The 19069-nt window shown below is 37.1% G+C and overlaps 1 protein-coding gene across 15 annotated transcripts in view; it reads left to right on the forward strand.

The window, feature by feature from the left end:
- The window catches only part of ARPP21 (cAMP regulated phosphoprotein 21), a 143485-nt gene that overhangs the window by 23160 nt on the left and 101256 nt on the right, over positions 1–19069 (forward strand). For 13 of the 15 annotated variants that reach the window (XM_074900765.1, XM_074900764.1, XM_074900776.1 and 10 more), the window contains exons 2-5: positions 12190–12358; positions 14078–14283; positions 15090–15131; positions 16042–16131. In XM_074900765.1, the coding sequence (XP_074756866.1) occupies positions 14116–14283; positions 15090–15131; positions 16042–16131 (300 nt within the window). In that variant the 5' untranslated portion in view covers positions 12190–12358; positions 14078–14115. Of the gene's footprint in view, positions 1–12189; positions 12359–14077; positions 14284–14656; positions 14699–15089; positions 15132–16041; positions 16132–19069 lie in introns of all 15 variants that reach the window. The other 2 variants (XM_074900770.1, XM_074900768.1) reach the window with 2 other exon arrangements.

Raw genomic sequence — 19069 nt, forward strand, 5'->3', positions numbered from 1 at the left:
TAATTTGCTATAATTGGAGTTGAAGTGCAGAAATCCTCTTTAGTTGTATCTTATTATGGTAAGCTGGAATTTTCATAAGGGTCTGTGATATTTTGGTTTCCAACTTTCCTTGGAGGTTAATGAATGCTTAAGAGCCTTTATTGTCCTACATTTTGAGCAACTGCAGTTTAACATTGATTAAGAGAATGCTGACAGGACTTAGAGTTTTAATAGAGGTTTGGTTTTGTCCCTAAACATACATACCACATTCTTGTCTTGTTTTGGCTGGTGGACTTGTTTCCTATATTATGGTAGCTCCAAGCGGCTCCTGTCAAAATGTGGATGATGCTAGATAAACACAGATTAAAAAGTATTTCCCTCATCAAATAGGATTCAATCCATTTCATTTCGTAATTCTAGTTAAAATGACAAATTATACTTCAAAAGCATGGTGTTATCTGAAATATTTGAAAAGCAGCTACAGCTTTTCATGGCTTCACATGTGTTATCTTTGGAGCTGCTGATAGTCTTATATTGGTGTTGGAAGATGTACTGTGAGACAGTAGCTCTGACAGCCACAACTTCGACTCCTTACTTTATAGGTCAAGATGAGGTTGAATTAATAAACCCAAGTATTTTTATGGTCATATACTAGCAGGGAGTCCTAACTTATACGTTCATTTTCCATTAGCTGGCTGTCTAACTCAACAGCTCTCTTCAGGAGAACCAAGATTCAGAAGAGGGATAGAAAGAAGAGAGAAATATTACTGTTCTCTGGGGGGTTATCTATTTAGTTGTTCTCTGATACAAGTATCCCTTCGATGTAACACCTAAGCATGATGTGGGTTCACATCTCCGTGCATGCAGGAGTTCCTGAGGATCAGGGATTTTCTGGCACAATTCTCAACTTGAAACAAACCTAGTTTTGCTGGTGGTGTTGAGTTGAGCCTTTAATATATTGGACTGCATGGTGCAGTTATATGAGTTGCTGGTGAGCCTGTTCCTGGTCCTTCCTAAATTTTGGAAATTTCCTAAGAGTAAGTTTCTTAGATATTTAGAGGACAACCTATACTGTGCCCACAAGTTTTCTGATTCATGACAGCTATAGACCTACTTAAAAGTAAATTACAGTACTGAACTTAACTGCTAGTTACTTTATGTTTTGAGGTATTACAACAGTTTTATTAACTTTCTTTTCTGTTGCACTTTTAGGGGAAGAAAATGAAACATGTCAGGTTACTCTGTATATATATATGTTGTGCATGAATATAAAAGCCAATGCTCATCTGTAAGAGCTGTGAAAAATCGCCTATGCAACATAGAAGCCTAGGCGATAGTTAATCTTGTTCAGCAAAAAGAAATCCAGCTGACATTTCAAGGAGAAAGAAGATAGAGAATGTTGCTCAGAGATACAGCTATTTCAATTGCAGTATTTTGGAAAATAAGTAAACTTTCTAAGGTAGCTGAAACTAATTTCAAATTTATTTTTTTAAGTCCTCCCTTAAGTTTGTTTTAAGATATCACCATAACTTTTATACTGTCAGGTGATTACCCATTTAGTCACAAAGAGAATTTTCTTATGGTAAGAAAAGTTTTGATATTTTAGACTGGTTTGTTTGGTGGTGTGGCTTTTTTTTTTTTTTTTTTTTTTTTTTTTTTTTTTTTTTTTCCTTAATGTAATAGGGTGAAAGATTTCAATCAGTCATATATATTTGTTTGGAAGTCATGGATTGTTGAAGTGATCCAGTGATTCTCCAGCGGAGTTGCTAGTGTGCGATTATTTACACTGGCTCCTGCTGGTGTCTGCTAAAACTTGGAATATCTGTAAGCTTGTGTATATAACAAGTCCCTGAGTGTTTTAGCTACATTTTGAAATTGAGTGTATTTACTAGGGATTTTGTGAGTGTTTTTTTGGTTGGTTTTGTGGTTGTTGGGTTTTTTAATTAATGCTTATAAACCAAATTTCATAATTGTTTTGTGTGATTTCTGGATATTGTAGCACTTATTGTCTGTGATATAGTTCCTTTAGCTTTATTCTTCTGTATGAAACTGTGATTCTCCCCTTTCCCTCTTCTCAGTGTTTCAAATTGTGCAGTAGATACAGGTTTTTAATCAGTATTCGATAAGAAGATATGCTTCGCTATAGAGAGTGTCATAAATTAAGCAAAACATACAGTAAGCTAGTTTTTCTGAAAAATACAATAAAGTAAGTTCTCAGGCAGATAATTTAAAATCTCACAAGAAAAGACAAGGGCATAAATTCTTGCCGTTGCACTTTGACATGTTAAAATAGAACATGCACAGGGTAAGGTCTTTCTTCTTAGGAAGGGTGATTTGCAAGAAGGATTGCAGTTCCTCAGAACTGGACATAGACTGACAGGAGTGGTTATTGACTTGCCCTTTTTCGTAGTTGTGTCATGTTTCATCAGCCTTTGAAAATCTTGAAGGTATCAAAATAAATCCTGAGGTTCAACTACCATAGCATTACATATTAAGTAGTATTGACCAAACAGACTTTGTATTTTAAGAAAAATAATGGTTTGAGTTCCTGGAAGGGGAAGGTCATCCTAGACTCAAAATATGATTAAATAGGTGAAAAATAGTTCATTCACGGGTGGACTTTTAAAAATGTTTAGAGGGGAAAAAAAGTCACCAGATTACGTGGTTGAATATCACTAAAATATAACCAGCCAGTATGAAACTTTAGTTAAAGAATTTAGGACAACTGAAGTTCCAAAGTACTCATTAAGTTCTGAAATCTTAGAGGTACCTTCCTGAATGTTTATGAAAGCCATTTGTTTTTCCAAAGACTATTAAATGTACGTCCAATTTACCAGTCTTATTTAAGGTCCAGGCTGGGACCCAAGCCTGGAAATACATCTTTACATTAAAGAGTCTGTAGCATAAGCTGTCTCTGATATATATCGACTTGTCATAGTCAGTAAAGTCCCAGCACCTCAATTTTTCTTCAAATTTCATAAAATATATTCTCCTCTACCATTTCAGTGTTGTGCTTTATAATCATATTTTTGTTTACTCTCTGATACTGAGCACGCCAATAAAAAAAGTGATGATATGGCCATTTTGCAATGGAAAATGAATATATTACAGCTACAGAACTTCAGTCCCTTACTTCTCTCCTGTAATTTAAATCTCAGTATTTTTAGATGATTGATGTAGTTAGTGTTCCTAGTGCCAAATAAGACAGATTGTTTCACGGCAGGTAAACACAATTTTGGATATTACAGAAGTTTTCTTAAAATCATATTTGAACTTGTGGAGACTTCAATACGTATAATAAGATTTAAAGTATTCAAAAAAACCTGCACTGCTTTTCTGATTGTTTTTTGAATTTCCTTTTTGATTCAATATATATATTTTTTCTAGTTTAAATTTAATAGGACATATTCCTTTGAGACATGGGCTTGAATATTTGATTTCTGCTGTGTATTCATTGCTCTCTTCTACTAGTTCATGTGCCATGAAGCTTTCTGGCTAGGCATATGTGGAGTGGCCAATTACATTTTTAACGAAACTGGTTAGCTCTCTTTCATACGTATATCATCATTTCTTCCCTGAAAAACACAAACAGATATTAAAATGCTTTTTCTGCCTTTTCTTTTTTTCACAGTATCACATGGAGCCTGGAATTACCCACTGGAAAAGGCAAACATAATGCAGAAACCACAGGGTTTCTGGAAAGATATTTTCAGAACCCAAAGATGAAAATCTATGAACTGGCACTGCCAGTTCTGCAAACCTGGGCCTTTTCTCTCTTGACTATTGTTACTGCTTTTGAAGAGGATTTCTTCCTCTTGATGGCCATTAGCATGACTGTATAAAACACCTGATTGGTATTTTATAGTTAGATTTTGTTTGTTTTTTTCTTCAGGAATTGATTGCAATGTATAGTATACTGATGCTGCTAATGAGGAAATGTGATATATATATTAGTACATATCTTCAGATGGGCTTTAACATGGGGGGAGATCTCTATTTTCGGAGTTGGCAAGGGAACTGACAAAAGACATAAATGTTGATTTAGTTATTTCTACAAGTGAGCATAAACTGAGGATGTTTGGCACTTTAGTGCTTAAAGCATTACATAGAAATGTGTTAAAAAATGTGTCAAAGTTAAAAACAGGGGGCATCTCCAAATTTGATTAAAAAATGCCAAAATCTTGTCTATAACTCTTGCAAGATTTTAGACGGAATCGTGGTATCTAGCAAAATAAACTTACTTGATGAGATTTTGTCCACATAAACTGTTCTCACTGGACACTGCTCTCCTAAGTCTACTAATATCCAAAAGAAGCCATCAGCCAAGCATTTGTATTCCAAGAGAAACATAATCAGGAAGAAATTTTAAGAGTGTTCCTATGTTGATAAAGATACAATTAATAAAATAATGTATTAAAAATCATAGACTAATCTTTTATTGGGAACTCTCAAAGGGTCTAAACTTTGTTGCCTTTGACAGAGGAGACTTGAATTATAATTATACAAATTGGTAGAATATGAGCTTGAAAAAAACTTATTCTGCATTAAAACAAGCTTGATACACAATTGCCTTCAAATACGGAGTGTATAATTGCACAGCTTCTAAGCAGCAAAGTTAAATGGGAGGGAGTATCTCATTGTGTACAATGGGTTTTTGTTGTGGATTTTTTTTAATCCTTATATAGATTCAAAGATTTTATTTGGGGGGGGGGAGGGGAGAATAATAATTTTTCTTTAGCTGCAGGCTGGTTTTGTTTCAGAAAATGGTGTTAGGACAAACAGGAATAGCTACTATGTTTAATTCCAGTAATCAGAGGAGACTTTTGGAGGGAAATAATGTAAATTCTTTTCCTTTCAGTTCTTATGTGAAAGCTTTTTGCTGTTTTGCAGTCAGTGTTTGTCTGCTAAGGCAATTCTAGTTGTTAAACTCAGGTCTGTTTCATCAGCATAATGCTGCTTTGCTGTTAGCAATTATTTTCTTTCAGGGTTTGCCAATTAAGCTAGTGCTAGTGAAAGTGCACCTAATTTGTCAAGAAATGGCAGGATGAAATATAGGGGCCATTACATAAATTGGGAAAGAAAAAAATCAGGAAGAGCCTATGTGATTCTCAGTGATACAGTCTTAGTCTATTCCTGTGGCATTTTTGTTCTGTTTATGCCTCCATCCACTGGTGATGTTGGAAGAAGTGTAAAGCAATTGTTGGTAAGTTGTAGGCCATCCGTGTCCTGAGTATGATATATTTTAAAATTTTGCTTTGGGAGAAGCTGCCCAGAAAGTTGTGTGCAAAGACTATGTTAGTAGTGTACAATTGTTTTCTTTGTTTTGTTCAGGGTGGTGGTTTTGTTGTTGTGTTGGGTTTTTTTTTCCCTCCTTGGACTCAACTGCTTTGTGTTTGGCACAATTGGTTATTAGTGAATGAGGCATGATGGCTTAGCTGGCCGCTTGTTTATTACCTGCAGTCTGCTTAGGCTGAAGTCTTCAAAGGCATGTATGCTCAAAATGCAGCTGCGTGGTGCTTGGGTTTTCTAGTAAAGTCTTTAAGCTTTGGGAGGAATTCAGTAAAGAATTAAGTTAAGTTGGTCTTACAGTTCCTGTGTGTAAAGCAAAATGGACTTACTCCATAGTTACCTGAGAGAATAGAAATGTCAAAGGGAAGGCACTGAACGAAAAAAGAGTAGGGATAGCTTGATTTAGAGAAATGTAAAAGTTCTTGAAACATTTTTACATTTTTTTTATTAAACTAAAATATATGCGTCTATTTTTTTCAAGTTAAAATTAATGTAAGCTATACATTCTTTCAGATATTGTTTTGTATAACAGCATATCATGGCATACCACAAATGGCTCTAATTTTCTCACCTAGACTGTGCTGGATATCTGTAGACCCACCACTTCAGTCTGTGACAGCTCCCAGGCTCTGAATGTAGCTCTGATTGCCCTCAGCACTGCTGAGACCCCTCTGTGGGGAACCCAGGCTCATATATGCCGTGGTGTTGATCAGTGTTTCATACTGAAATGATAGTATTCCTTCTGGGATACCCTTATGATATTCTCTCTCTTTAAACTGGTTTTAGTGTTTGTGAAAACAGAGCTCCTCTAGTGCATTCACCACTGTGCATCAATCGATGGAGGGAAATGTCTGTCTCCACAGAGTACAGTCCTGGTGGAGGAAGAACGTGAGAGAGATGTAAGGAAATATTGAAGCAGACTGTCAATTGATAAAAATTAGACTAGATGTAGCTAGTAATGGAAATGGTGTATACCTCGTGAAATGGAGATTTCAAGGAACTGGCTTCTTTAAACCTAACAGCAAATAATGAGGCGATACACAGTTATTTCCCACAGGAAGAATGAACTATTGGCACAAGAAGAAAAATGTACAAAGTATTTGATGTATATAGTGGGGTAATGGAGAAGCTGTCCTGGCAAGGCAGTAGGGTTCTTGAACATCCTTACAGTAAGATTACTAGAGCATCCTCCCTAGACCTCCTCTAATCTTAAAATAAAGCTATCGGTCTCTAAAGAGGACTTTGTGATACAATTATATTTGATAGCTGAGAAATAGACCTGATTATTTGGGAAGATGAGTTTCGGTCTCCCTTTCCCTTTGAATTGTGTATTTGCCTATGTTGGTTATTGTTTTCATTACAGGATTTGAGGAAAATAACTTTTGTGTATTGCAAGGAGACTTGTGTGCATTGAAAGGATGTCTGGGAACTGCTGTGTCTCCACGTTTGGAGTCGCAGGAGTTGTGCTCTTTTCCATCACCTAACAGTGAGACCAGTTATTTTAATGACTTTGATTTTAGGAAAGTTTGTCAGGTGTATGCCTGAGAATAAGATACAATTTGTCATATGTGTTTGAAATGCATGAGGCAGTATTGAACACTGGACTAAAGCAAGAATCTCATTCCGAGGGTGTTGATTTGTGCATCTGATTAGCTTGTTAAAAGTTTGGGTGTTACTCAGTTCCTAGTAAACTTGTGTGATTGACATTTATTAGCCAGATCACTCAGAGCCTCATATCTTTTCATGCTGATCCTGGAAGACTTCAAATGGTCATCGTGACAGATAAAAGAGCATTTTTTTGAGCATTTTCTGGAGTATTAAAACATAACAAGCTCTCCCTATAGTCCATCTATATTTATTTTCCTGAGTAAAGCTTCTAGCTTTGCAGAAATTCAGCAAGCTAGAGGGAACATCATCGTCATTACTCGGCTGAAGATGATGACATTGACATGAGGCCTTCTGACAGGGGATTACAGTGGAAAGTATTGGTGGCATCTGTTAGGAACATAGGATTCCTTTGAAAAAAGAAATGGGGTGTAAACCACAAAAACCTGCTTTGTTTCTGTTCTTTTTGGATAGACTGTTCTCATCCCTGCTGTAATTTGTAAATACTGGATTTCACATGCAGGCTGGGAGGAAAGCCGGTGCTATTCCAAGATAGTCTTCAGCTGGGATGCTGCTCCTCATATAATCTAGTTGCCTCTTTTAAGAGACAACTGCTAAAATCTGACCCAGTATATTTCAATCCACACTGTTTACATCAAATTTAACCACTGTTGCCACTGATGGTTGTTTACTGGCCTGCTTAAGGTGGGTCAGTGGCCTCTGCGCTGTTGCTTGTACACAGATGCTCATGTTTCTGTAACTCCTGGAAAAAAAAAAATGCATCTGCTGGCAGTCTTTGTTAAAGTGCCAGCAGTAAATGAACCTAAATAACCTTTTACCCGCAAAGGTCTGTGGCACGTAGGAGCAGAAAATGTAGGCAATCACTATATCTGTTTTTGTAGTGATGATGGAGAGGGGACAAAGTGAAGACAAGAGAAGGTGGAAAATAAAACAAGGCTTCAAACTTTTATTTTAAAAATATTTTTTGCCCTTGTTTTTTAAGGTTTAATCTTCAGTCTTTTAACAGCTAGTGAACTTGTAGGAGTCCATGTATTTCACAGCCTTCACATTTATTTTATTTTTAAATTACTTTTTCATACTGAAGCATTTTGGTGTGAGCTGGCATGGCTTATTACCCTGCTATGCAAATACGCAGCAGCAAACTTGGCTTCCAAATGCATGCATTTATTCTGTGGGAAATGTGGGAAAACAGTGAGAAGGAGCACACAGTATTGCCTGTCTAATGATGTAGGTCCTGAAGATTAGGACTGAAAACTGAGCAATAGTGTATTCGAAGTAAAACTCTAGAAGATATTTTATTTGCCTTTTTTGGGTTTGGTGGTGGGGTTGTTCTGTTTTGGGTTTGGATTTTTTGAACAACAAGTTTTATATCCTGAAGATTTTATTTGAAGCCACCACAGAGTTGAAGCTTTTGTTTTCAGTGAGATTTTCATAGATTTGCTTGATGGTAGGAACTGGAATATTTAAGAAAATGTCAAATAACAGGAAGTTTGTTTTAAGCCACGAGAGTTCAGCAATGTCAATGGCTGTGTGTACTGATAATCTTAAGATAATGCCATAGTCCATTTCCAGTGTTTTCCAGGAATTTGAGTGATTAATAATGAGTAAAAGCTATCTTTACACTTATGGATGAGGTATATATCACATAGTGGAAATCATGATTGACATCTCTGTTTCCAGCTCACGCGCTTGTCCCTGTGAGCCATTCATGTGAGTGGAGAATCGCTGTGGGACAAGGTTCCTGACATGTAGGTACTGCCAACATCAGCCAGTTTTCAGTTACAGGAGCTGTTTGGGCTCAAATGATTTTACCTTGACACTTAACCGCTTTAGTTGAAGAAAAAAACCTTGGGTTTCACTCTGGCATGGTTCAGTCCTGCCTCCTGCTGCTGCTGCCTGCTCTTGGTTAAGAGTATGCTGTTTGGCCTTAAAGCCTGCTCATCATCTCTTCTGAGAGAGGATGTGTTGTTACTTACTGGGACCATAATGGTCTCAGAATTCCTGCTTCAGTATGCGATACCTTTTGAGACCATCAAAACATTTCCCAGTCCATAATACAGAAAGTGCTTACTCTCCTGTGGTACTCTTAAGGTTCTGTCAGATGTCTCCGTATAATTTCAGTTGATGGTCAGCTATCGTTGAGGAGGTCTTTCTAATGTCTTTGCTCATTTTTTGATAGCTCTTCTGGGTTTTTAAACTCTTGCGTTAAATTAAGTGTATTCCTTCCCGCAGAGTTTTCTTGGAATCTGCATGGTTTGTGTTCTGCAAATATATGTGACCATACGTGCCTTCTTCCATCCCTTTCTCTCTGACCTTTGGCAGTAGCGGCTCAAGCTTGGTAGTACTCTCAGCTCCTAAAGTGAAAATCCTGTTAATAAAAAAATTTAAGGAAAAAACTCCAGTATTTCCATCCTGTGTATGCTCATCAAAACAGATTATATTTCCATTAAAGTGCTTCTGCAAATGGTTTGGTGGGCCCTTGTATTTTCTGTTGCACTGCAGTGTCCAATACTCAAGTTTTACTCAAGCTTTAAGGAATTAGAGGCTGAAATTTTGCTGCAAGCTCCTGTAGTCCGCTTCTAAGATTCCAACACCCCTATGAAATTTTGCTTGCTTGCAAATAAAGAAGGGTGTTTTTTTTTCCTAGTAACAAGCTTTGTGGTTTCTACCTGAGGATCAAAGCCACAAGTGCATTTCTTCAGCTTTTTACGTCACTTCGCTACTGCAGGTTTTGACAGTCAAATCATCTCTGATATTTCTGTTGATGTGCAAGAAAGAGAATAATCCAGTATGTTTTTCCATAACAGCACTGTCACTGCAGGACTGACAATAGTAAAAACTGCATTCATTATTGAATAACCAGAAATCCTGGAAACGCGCAAGAAACTGAGATGTATTTTCAATCAAAATGTCTTTCTCTTAATGGCTATTTTCTGACTGATTCCTTGTTGCTATTTATACTCTTCATGAAGTATTTTATAGAAACCTGAGTCCTTCAAAAAACTACCCAAACAATCAGAAGTATATTTTACGTATTGTAGTATGTAAATGATTAGTCATCACTTGTAAATTGCCTAATGGAGGAGGAGGAGGAAATTTATATTGAGGGAAGCTGAAGAGCTAGATTGTGACTACTGTATGTCTCAGTTCTTTCTGCCCTTTTATTTCCCCAGAAGATCATTATGAGAGATTTTTTTTTAAAAAAATCATTACAGGTTTGAAAAATGATAGCTGCACACTGTAAGCTCATTTTCCACTTGCTTATGTTTTCTCGGGTAAATTTATGGGTTTTTTTTTGTTTTAATGTAAGATTCTATGGTTGTCTCATACATTGCCAACAAAAATGATGTTGGCATCAGATCTTAAATGTAATAACACGGGGAACTCAGTTTAGGAAGAAATATGTCTTTGGTGAAGCATGATAAGTTTACGTTGAGTATCTGTGGCACAAGACCAGAGACGCTGTTTATTGGAGTCTTGGCAGATCTGTTCACTTGTTGTATATGATACCCTTTGTTTGCTTGGTTTGTTGTCTGGTTTTTGTTTTGCTCTGTTTTTCTTATGAATAGTTAATTCACAACACATGGTAACACTGAAGAATCCTGAAATATTTTTTTTTTGTGTCCTGATTTTGGTACAGATATCTAGTGCTCAGTTAATTTGGGAGGGTTTTGACTGCAGCACTCTATCACCTGGCTGTCTGTTTTTGAGGTGAAACTGTAATGCAGCACTGTATTTTCTTAGTTTTTTTGGTTTGTGGTTGATTCTATTTTTGTTTCTTTCTCTCTTTTTTGGAAGTATGAGGGAAAGGGTTAATGGAAGATGGTTATGAGGAAAGGTTTTTCAGTCAGTGGTTTATTCACTCTTTTCTCTCTGAGTATTGGCTTAATGAAATACATTTGCATGTGCTTGTGTGCTTAGGCATAATTTTCCATATTGTTTCTCCGCTTCCATTATGATCCTATAAATATGTTTGTCAATGAGACAAAATTTCTGGAAGTCTTCTGCAAGAAATACCAAAAAGTGAGTGGGGAAAATTTACTTTTCGTTAGTTTGTATAGACATACTTCTATTAGTATAAATTATTAGGTGGTTTGAGGAAAAGAATTATTTTTGTGTATATCAATTTGCAGAAGGGCAGTGGTAGTTTATAGAAACTACCTGCTGGTCTCCTCTGTGTGCCTGAGTTCCCAGAGAGAGAAGGACTTGATTTTTGTGAAAGGCTAAATTCCATTTCTGGCACATGAAATTCAGCTCTTTTAATGTGATGAGTTCCAGTGTGCTACCACATACTGTACAGCAATTGCAACCATGCACGATTTAAAATGTGCCTCAGAAACAAGGAGTCTAATATTAGAGCGAGATGATTTTCAGTTTTGTTTCCCCACCCCCACCCCCAACATTTCCTCCTATTTGCTGTTTTTGTGTATTTGCGCTAATCACTTCAACTGTGATTCATATGCAAGCTTTGAGAAGAGGTGCCTGTTGTATCAAGACAGCACACGGCCATGGCTTGTAAATCAATTCAACTCATCCCAAAATGCTCTTTTTCTGTCAGATCAGCTATTCAGCAGTCAAACGCAATCCTGATGAATGGCATAAATTGCACTGCTGAGGCAACTCTTTCTTTGGGTTTATTTTCTGAACTGTAACCTGGAGATCTCCTTTTTCTTCCTCACACAATGCCTCAAAAGAAAGTTTTTCTGGTGGATGTTGTTTGGGGAATAGGATTTCTTCCTTCTCCTTCTCCCATTCTTGATCGTTTCAACTTTTATTCAGCTTATTAAATGAACATCTCGATTCACTACCCTGGCAAAGCAGGTCACTTTCTAAAAGCACCCACCTAGCTTCTTTTTCAGTACTGTTTGACTATTGAGATTTTAATTGGAGCAGAAGCTATAGTTATAAAGCAGACAAGTCCTTTTTCCTCATACCCTCATTGATTTCTGTTGAAGCAAACAGATGAGCTTATATATAAATATGTATATATGGTTTTTTTTAATGAAAAGTGCTGGAATTCACTAAAAAAGGTTAAAATTGAAGTGAGTAATCTTCAGTGCATAATGCAATTGTTAATTTTAGCTCCTTGCGTAGGAGCTGTTATGACTTGAACAGCCGGCTCTAGCCTTCATTAGAGAAGAAGCAGGCAGTTTTGAGACAGGTGGAGCTGGATCACGCTGTGAAAGTGATTTGCCTGAAGCTGGTCATTAGTGTTAGAAATCTGGTCCTATCTATTGCATCCTTACCTTGTACCATGATCATTACCGTTATTATTTACTTTTCGTCTTTTTCCAGGTTGATTATGATCCGTCAAACTCTCTGAAGGACCAGCATGGAGATTGGCACTCTGAACTGTTAATGGGGACATGGGACTCACGTTGTCATTGATCATTTGTGTGGACTTAACCAGCGAAGAGCAACAGAAGACACTAGAAAGACAGTGGGAATTATAGCAGTTTTTCAGGTAAATGGCTTCTTTGGTGCACCTGGTAAACTGTGAGTGTAATTGTTTTTTGCAAACACTGTGTAAGCATTTAGATGAGCTGCGGGGTAATATGCCCATGAAGGACTTGTGCATGCGTGTGCATTTCTTAAGGAAAATGCTTAGCAAATTAAAGGTCATTTAACAGACCAGTTTCAGGTCTTGCCATTCGTTGTGAATTTTTAGTAAAGCGGTTCAAGTTTCAGTTGTAACTGCAGAGTAGCCGATACCATGGGACTTCCTGGAGAGGGCAGAGGGTGGAAGGAGAACAACTCAAAGCTTGACTTGACTTACTGTGAGCTAATTTGCGAGCTTCATATTCCAGTCGGTTTATTTATGAACCATGTAGCTTCGTTTCTTGTGAAATCTACGGTCCTCAAATGGGAAAATTATGTAGGAAAGGTTTTGTTATTTGCTTACAGTGTCAAAACAAAAGCAAATATTAGAAGTAGTTTTTAAAACTCTATATGTCTTATTTTTTCTTTTTAAACCTATCTTAAAAGTAATGAAGGTAAGTGATATCAGATCTGTTGAATGTTAATTACAACTTATAAAAAGAAATATGGCAAAGTGTGGTTTTGCATAATAGCCACTGTTTCATTGTTGAGAAGTGTCAAGGTATTTCCAAAGACCCTTTCTGAAATAACTCCCTTTCTCAACTGCAGTTGTTTTTCCTGAAGATACTTCTTAAGCCAAATGGATAGGGGAAAAAAAAAAGTTAAATTATTCATGAGTCTCATTTGACAATTGATCCGTGGGGGAGGCTTCAGGAGGGAGCTGGGAGGAGAGAGAAAGAAAGAGAAAATAATAATAGGCTTTAACTTTGAAAAGCCTTTAAAGCTTCTGTACAACAAGCCATTGTGAGCTGAGAGTAAATGCAGTTCAGTTAAGATACCTTCATTAGAAATACCTTCCAAGGGCTTCCTGTAGGATTTTCGTAGTGCTGGGGAGTGACATGGGGTTTGGGAAGAGGCTTAGGATTTTAATAACGGACCTGTCAGTTTGATGCTTGAAAACACTGACCCTGAGAGCTTTATTACCAAATTTAGATTTCATATTTATATTGAATGTTTACCTCTCCAAATATATATATATATTTATTTTTTTTTAAACTGGTAGTGAGCACTGTGGGCTTCTGCTATGTACAAAACAATAGCTGACTGCTAAAAACAGTGTTGTTGCTCCTGCTTGTTTTTTATTTCTGTTTGTGTTGTTTGTTTGGCTATTCTTTTTTTATTAAAAAAACCCAACAAAACAAAACCCCCCACAACAGCCTAGGGGAGGGGAGCACTGAGGTGACAGACCTGGAAGTCTGAATGGGTCCTTCCTGCTTAGTGCCACTGAGATATGTAGTGGAGAGTCCCTCGTGGTCCTTGTCTGCATCTTGGCAGTCCTGGGGCTGGGCTGGGCGCAACAGAGCTGGGGCGTCACAGCACCTTCAATCTGCTTCCCACCAAGACTGTTTAGGTCGGACCTCTGCTTGTTTAACCTGCCACAATTCTGCTGTAATTCAACGTTGTCAACGCAGTAGATCTCTTCAGGTGGAACATATGTAGCTTTCCTCTTCTGAACTGCATATTTTGTTTTGTTTACCAAAGGAAATGAAATTACTTGGGAATTATAAATAAATAAATAAATAAATGAATTCACCCCCAGTGTTTTTTTTGTGTGTGTTTGTGTTGTGATATCTTGACCTTTCAGATCACCAAATCTTGTTATTTTAATTTCTGTCTGGAAGAATGTCTGAGCAAGGTAAATTGAACCAGGAGACAGCAGAGGAGGCTGTGAAAGAGCAGGAGACCACCATCTCTGAAGTAAACCCGGACAACTGTATCCTTAAGAAATCTGAAAGCTCGGAAGTAGAGGAGAAGGAGGAGAAGCTGAGCGATGCCAAGACAGAGCTGCAGGTAAGACCGGAATAGTGAATGAATGCATTAAATATCAGTGTGGTACCACTGCTTTTCCATTTCAATGATCTTTCATTGCCTACGCTTCCCCTATTATTTCTCTTGCAATTTTGAGACTACTTCTTTTAAAATTTATTTTAGGTCCTTTTATCCCCTTATAAAATAAATCATGTTATTTATTATACCTCTCAAGCTCTTTAGGCTGCTGTTCATGTTACTAATTTTTCTGAGAAGTTAATTTCTAGACATCTGTGTTTAAAGCTTGGTGAAATATTTGACTGTTTTCCCTCTTTGGGGATTTAGAAAACTACCCTGATGTCATGAATTTACAGGTAATACTAATTAACTACTTAATGTGTGGTTTGGTTTGTAGGTGTTACTGCCAATAAAAAGTTGTTATGCAAAGCCTAAGAAAGTAATTTGATAAGAAGACTTTATCGGATGAGGGGGTTTTAATCCTTTGTGCTCATTCAAATATAAAAATAAAGAGGGGGACTACAAATTAAGAGGAATTTGGAGAGGGGGATCATTTACTTAAGTATGCTTTTTCTTCCACTTTATTATGCAAAATTACAGAACACTGTGCAGTGTGTTTTTGGCATTTATATTTGTTCTTAGAATGAACAGAGTGAGCAGAAATGATTCTTGGTTTTCCCAGCTTTCCAACCTGGGTTTGGGGAAGTTGTTTTTTCAGTCAGCAACTGATTAAAATATTTAGGAGTGATTTAGTCTATTTATTGGCAATGCTCTTGTCATGCACATTTTCCACTGAATTAATAACTGCTTTTCTTTTTTGCTATACCCAGAAACGAGGTGCAAATCAGAACCAGCAGAAAAAGAGATCCAAGGTAAGGGTCCATCTCAGTTTGGAATTGCATGCCATGGTACGATAAAGAATTTCAATCAAATGTCTGTCTGCAATTGAAATTATGAACCTCCATCGCTTGTGTGGTGGTTGCTATTTTTTTTGTTTGTTTTTTTGTTTTTCTTCTCCTTACCCCATAATTTTGTTGCACAAAGGCAGAGGACTTCCTCTAGATAAAATGTGTCAGGCTCCCCTTTATTTATCCATCTTACTTTTATGCTGCTGGGCTCGCTGTGAGCTTATGTTAGACAGCATGTATGCTTTGGTGCACCACCGAGGAAGGAAAAAGCTCATTCCTTTTGCTTTAGTAATTAATGTTTTTGTTTGAATTTTATTTTAATGGAGTAATCTTGACATAAAGAAGCAGAGACTGCCTGTCTCCCTAAGAGGGGAGAAAAAAAGGAGCTTCTAGGAACAAAAAACCCCAAACCCTAAAAACTTTTTAATCTTCCAGTTGCAGATCCATGAAACTTGCACAATTTATTGCCTGTGTTCCTTGGATATAATAGTACTGGAATAATTTGGGGGGGGGGGGACAGGGACGGACGGACGGACGGATGACCAAACAAACAAACCCCAAAACCAAATAACAGAAGGAACTGTTGTGTTAATGTTGAATAACCTTTAGCATTGGATTATCTGTTCTTTGCTGTTACAATTTTTGGTGCAAGTCCGTGAACTGTAGCAGAAGTGATTAAAGGCAAAAAGAAACCTGCCACCTCCTCTGTGTGGCAAATGGCTTACTGCTTAAAATCTTTTCCTATCTGCATTGAAGGCAGATACATTTGCTCCTGGGTGGGTAGTAGTTATTTGGGAACAGCTGATGTGTGCAGCTTATGTGACTTGGGTCAGTAGTAGTGTTCTCTGTTTTGTTTTCTCTCTCTCTTATTCAGTCAGGAGCTAAAGGAAAACTTGTCCGGAGTCTTGCTGTGTGTGAAGAGTCATCCCCTCGCCCGGGAGCAGAAAATCTTCATGATAATCAGGTACACTTGCAATCGTTGCTGTTAGCTGCATGGTTGACCTCCATGTTCAGTTGCATGATTATGTTATTTAATTGGGCATTTAACAATGTTTGTCTTGGGGGAAAAATTACATCTGAAAATGAACACATTTTTATGAAGTTATCTGGTTTAGCGTGAACTTTATTTTGAAATATTAGTTTTATACTATATCACAGGGTGTTGTTTGCTTTTTTTTCCAGACCCCCTGAAAATTTCAGCAAATGGAAAAGAATTCAAAAGTATTCAGATTTTAAAATTAAAAAAAAATAGTAACAATCAAAAAGAATATTAATATGTTATTTTCTCTAAGGCTATCTCTTTCAAGGCTGCACCAGATACAGTTATGAATATGCTCTGGTTTCTGGTTCCTCTGAGACTCCAGTTCATATCAGTGTCCCCCTTCACATAAAATTCACAGGTCCTTCGGTCTCTAAAATACCTTGGTAGAGCCAAGGATGCCTCCTACTGAGTGGCGTTCATTTTCTAAACTTGGTGTAGATTTTCCAGTATCAAAAAGCATGTATTTGAATTTATCTGTACTGGTAGTGTTGTATTCCCAGCAGCAGGTAGAGTTCTGTCCCCTGCACCTCTCACCTCGGACAATAACGCTGGTGGCAGTCTTTGTAGACTAACTTCAAAAAAATACCCCAAAAACCAAAAGTAAAAACCTGAAATATCCTTCTTTGCTTGCCTGGTAAGAGCAAGGCTTAAAAAAATCCAAACCCAAACCATCATGAACACTGCCTATAATTTATGAGATGTTTATGTACAAATGAGATCAGCCACTGAGAGAGCTTGAGCAAGTGACTTTTTGTGAGCTTAGCACAGAAACAAAAAAACACATTTAAGTGTACTTTCTCACTGTTTCCTCTATTGACTTGAAATGAAACAAATCCAGCTCTCCTCTTAGCTCATAAGTATGGAGAGGCTTTTCTATTTTTTTAATGTTTTTTGAAAGACCAAAAACCAGGTTGTTTAGCAGGGGGACATCTACATGTTCTACTGCTCTACAATGATGCTTATGCATTATATGGGCAGGTTATTTTATCAGTTGTTCTGTTGTAGGTATATGCTTTCAGCTTAACTTGCGTTATTCAAGATGCGTGGCTTTTGTTCTGCTTTCATTTGTATTTTTTATTGTTTAATGGAGAATGATAAGGAGAATAATAAAAAGAGATTGTATTAAGCACCGCATGGTAGTTTATAATGTACTGCACAGGACCTGTATTATATGTCAGAGAGACTTACAGGTTTTGAAGCAAAATCCCTGTCTGGATTGCACCCCGATGCCAGGCAGAGGAGGGGTTCCTGTTGCACACAGCCTCTGGTCTTACCTGACTCTGACCAGCTGCAGCAAAGATTTCTTTGACCATATCGAAACATTTAGAGGAGATACAATGCCTCCCCAGACCCCAACATCCATTTCCTAAAGATACAATTGGCTTGCCATAATTAATTAGATAGGAATTGCACTTTCGCTCTTGCTGACCTTTTACTAATGAATGTGGCTCAGCTTTGCTGTGGAAAGCTGGGCAGGCTCCTCCTTGGACTGGCTGAAGGATGCGGGAAGTTTTGTGCCAACCGAATTGCTTTGCTTTCACTTTAGAGGAGAAAAAGCTTATTTTCGGTTTGGAATTTTTTTTTTTTAAAAATATTATTTTATCTTAATGGTTTACAAAGCACAGGGAATTACCAGAGAATGTATGGTACATTGCCAGAACTGCTGAGTATGATTGTACTGCAGACTTGATGTTTGTATTTATATTTGAATACTTGCCTTCATTTTCCTGTATAGGGAAAAAACTTGTTTACCTGTATTACTTGATCTTGAACGCTTACCTGATGGTTCACTATGTCCTTACTTAAAAGGAATGTTGCCTTTAATGTTATACTATTGACCAAGAAGTGTATTATTGCAATTTAAACATTTATTTTGTTGTTCACTATACTTACCTTGTATCAATGTATTTATTAACATTGTATTTTATTATTGAGAAAAATCAATAAAAATCTAAGAAAATATACAGTAGCTTCCTTTCACGACTCTACAGCACTTTTGTGTGTTTCTTCTAGTACAGCTATATATTATGTTCCATGTAAGACAGTATCTAATGTATGTTCATATGTGTGCTTATGTGTAGAGTCTGTCGTTTTTCTTTCCATAAGTGCATTTTAACAACCACTGTGAAGGTTAGGATTAATATCCTGGGAACAGCATGGCCAGTTACATTTTTCTCCTGTTTTGAAAACCTAGCAGCACAGTCACTCTGCTCCGGGCAGTGCAGGGAATCAATTATCCTTTGGGGTCTTTTGGCAGTGGTTGATCTGGAGCTTGTTGTTTGAATGAGAAATCAAACTACCATTTGAAGTGAAAGACAGCAAGCATAACATTAGTCCTCTGAGTGTAGCTGAGCAGGTTAGCAAACATTTTTCTGTGTATCCTTACCTCAAATGACAAGGAGTTCCCACTCTTTCTGTCTGTACATTAAGTTTTTGGCTAATGCTGTCAGCCGAAACTAACGGAAGTAGGGGTTAAGGATGGTAGGTCAGGTTAAATCTTGGCTCTAGGGCTTTGTTTCTCTTTTACAGTGCTTTTCATCTCAAGTCTTTTGTGCCACATTCGAACTTCACAAAAAGTCAATAATGATTAAGCGGAGAAATTACCAATTTCTGTCTTACTGTGGCATGTTTATGCTGATATCTTGTTCTGTTAGGATCTTGTCTTACATGTGTTGTGGTGGCTGATTTGTAGTTCTTTAAAAAAAATTCAGAAACCTAAAATTTGTAATAATCAAAGAAAGAATCTTTTTAATTCCTAATGATCTGGTTGCTTAAAAAACCCCACCGCTTACTTCAAAATTTGTATTGATCTTTTGGTATGCTAGTATTCTTTGAAAATTTGTGAAGGAAGGGAATTTAC

This window comes from Athene noctua, chromosome 2 (assembly GCF_965140245.1).
Source record: "Athene noctua chromosome 2, bAthNoc1.hap1.1, whole genome shotgun sequence".
Classification (NCBI taxonomy): Eukaryota; Metazoa; Chordata; class Aves; order Strigiformes; family Strigidae; genus Athene; species Athene noctua.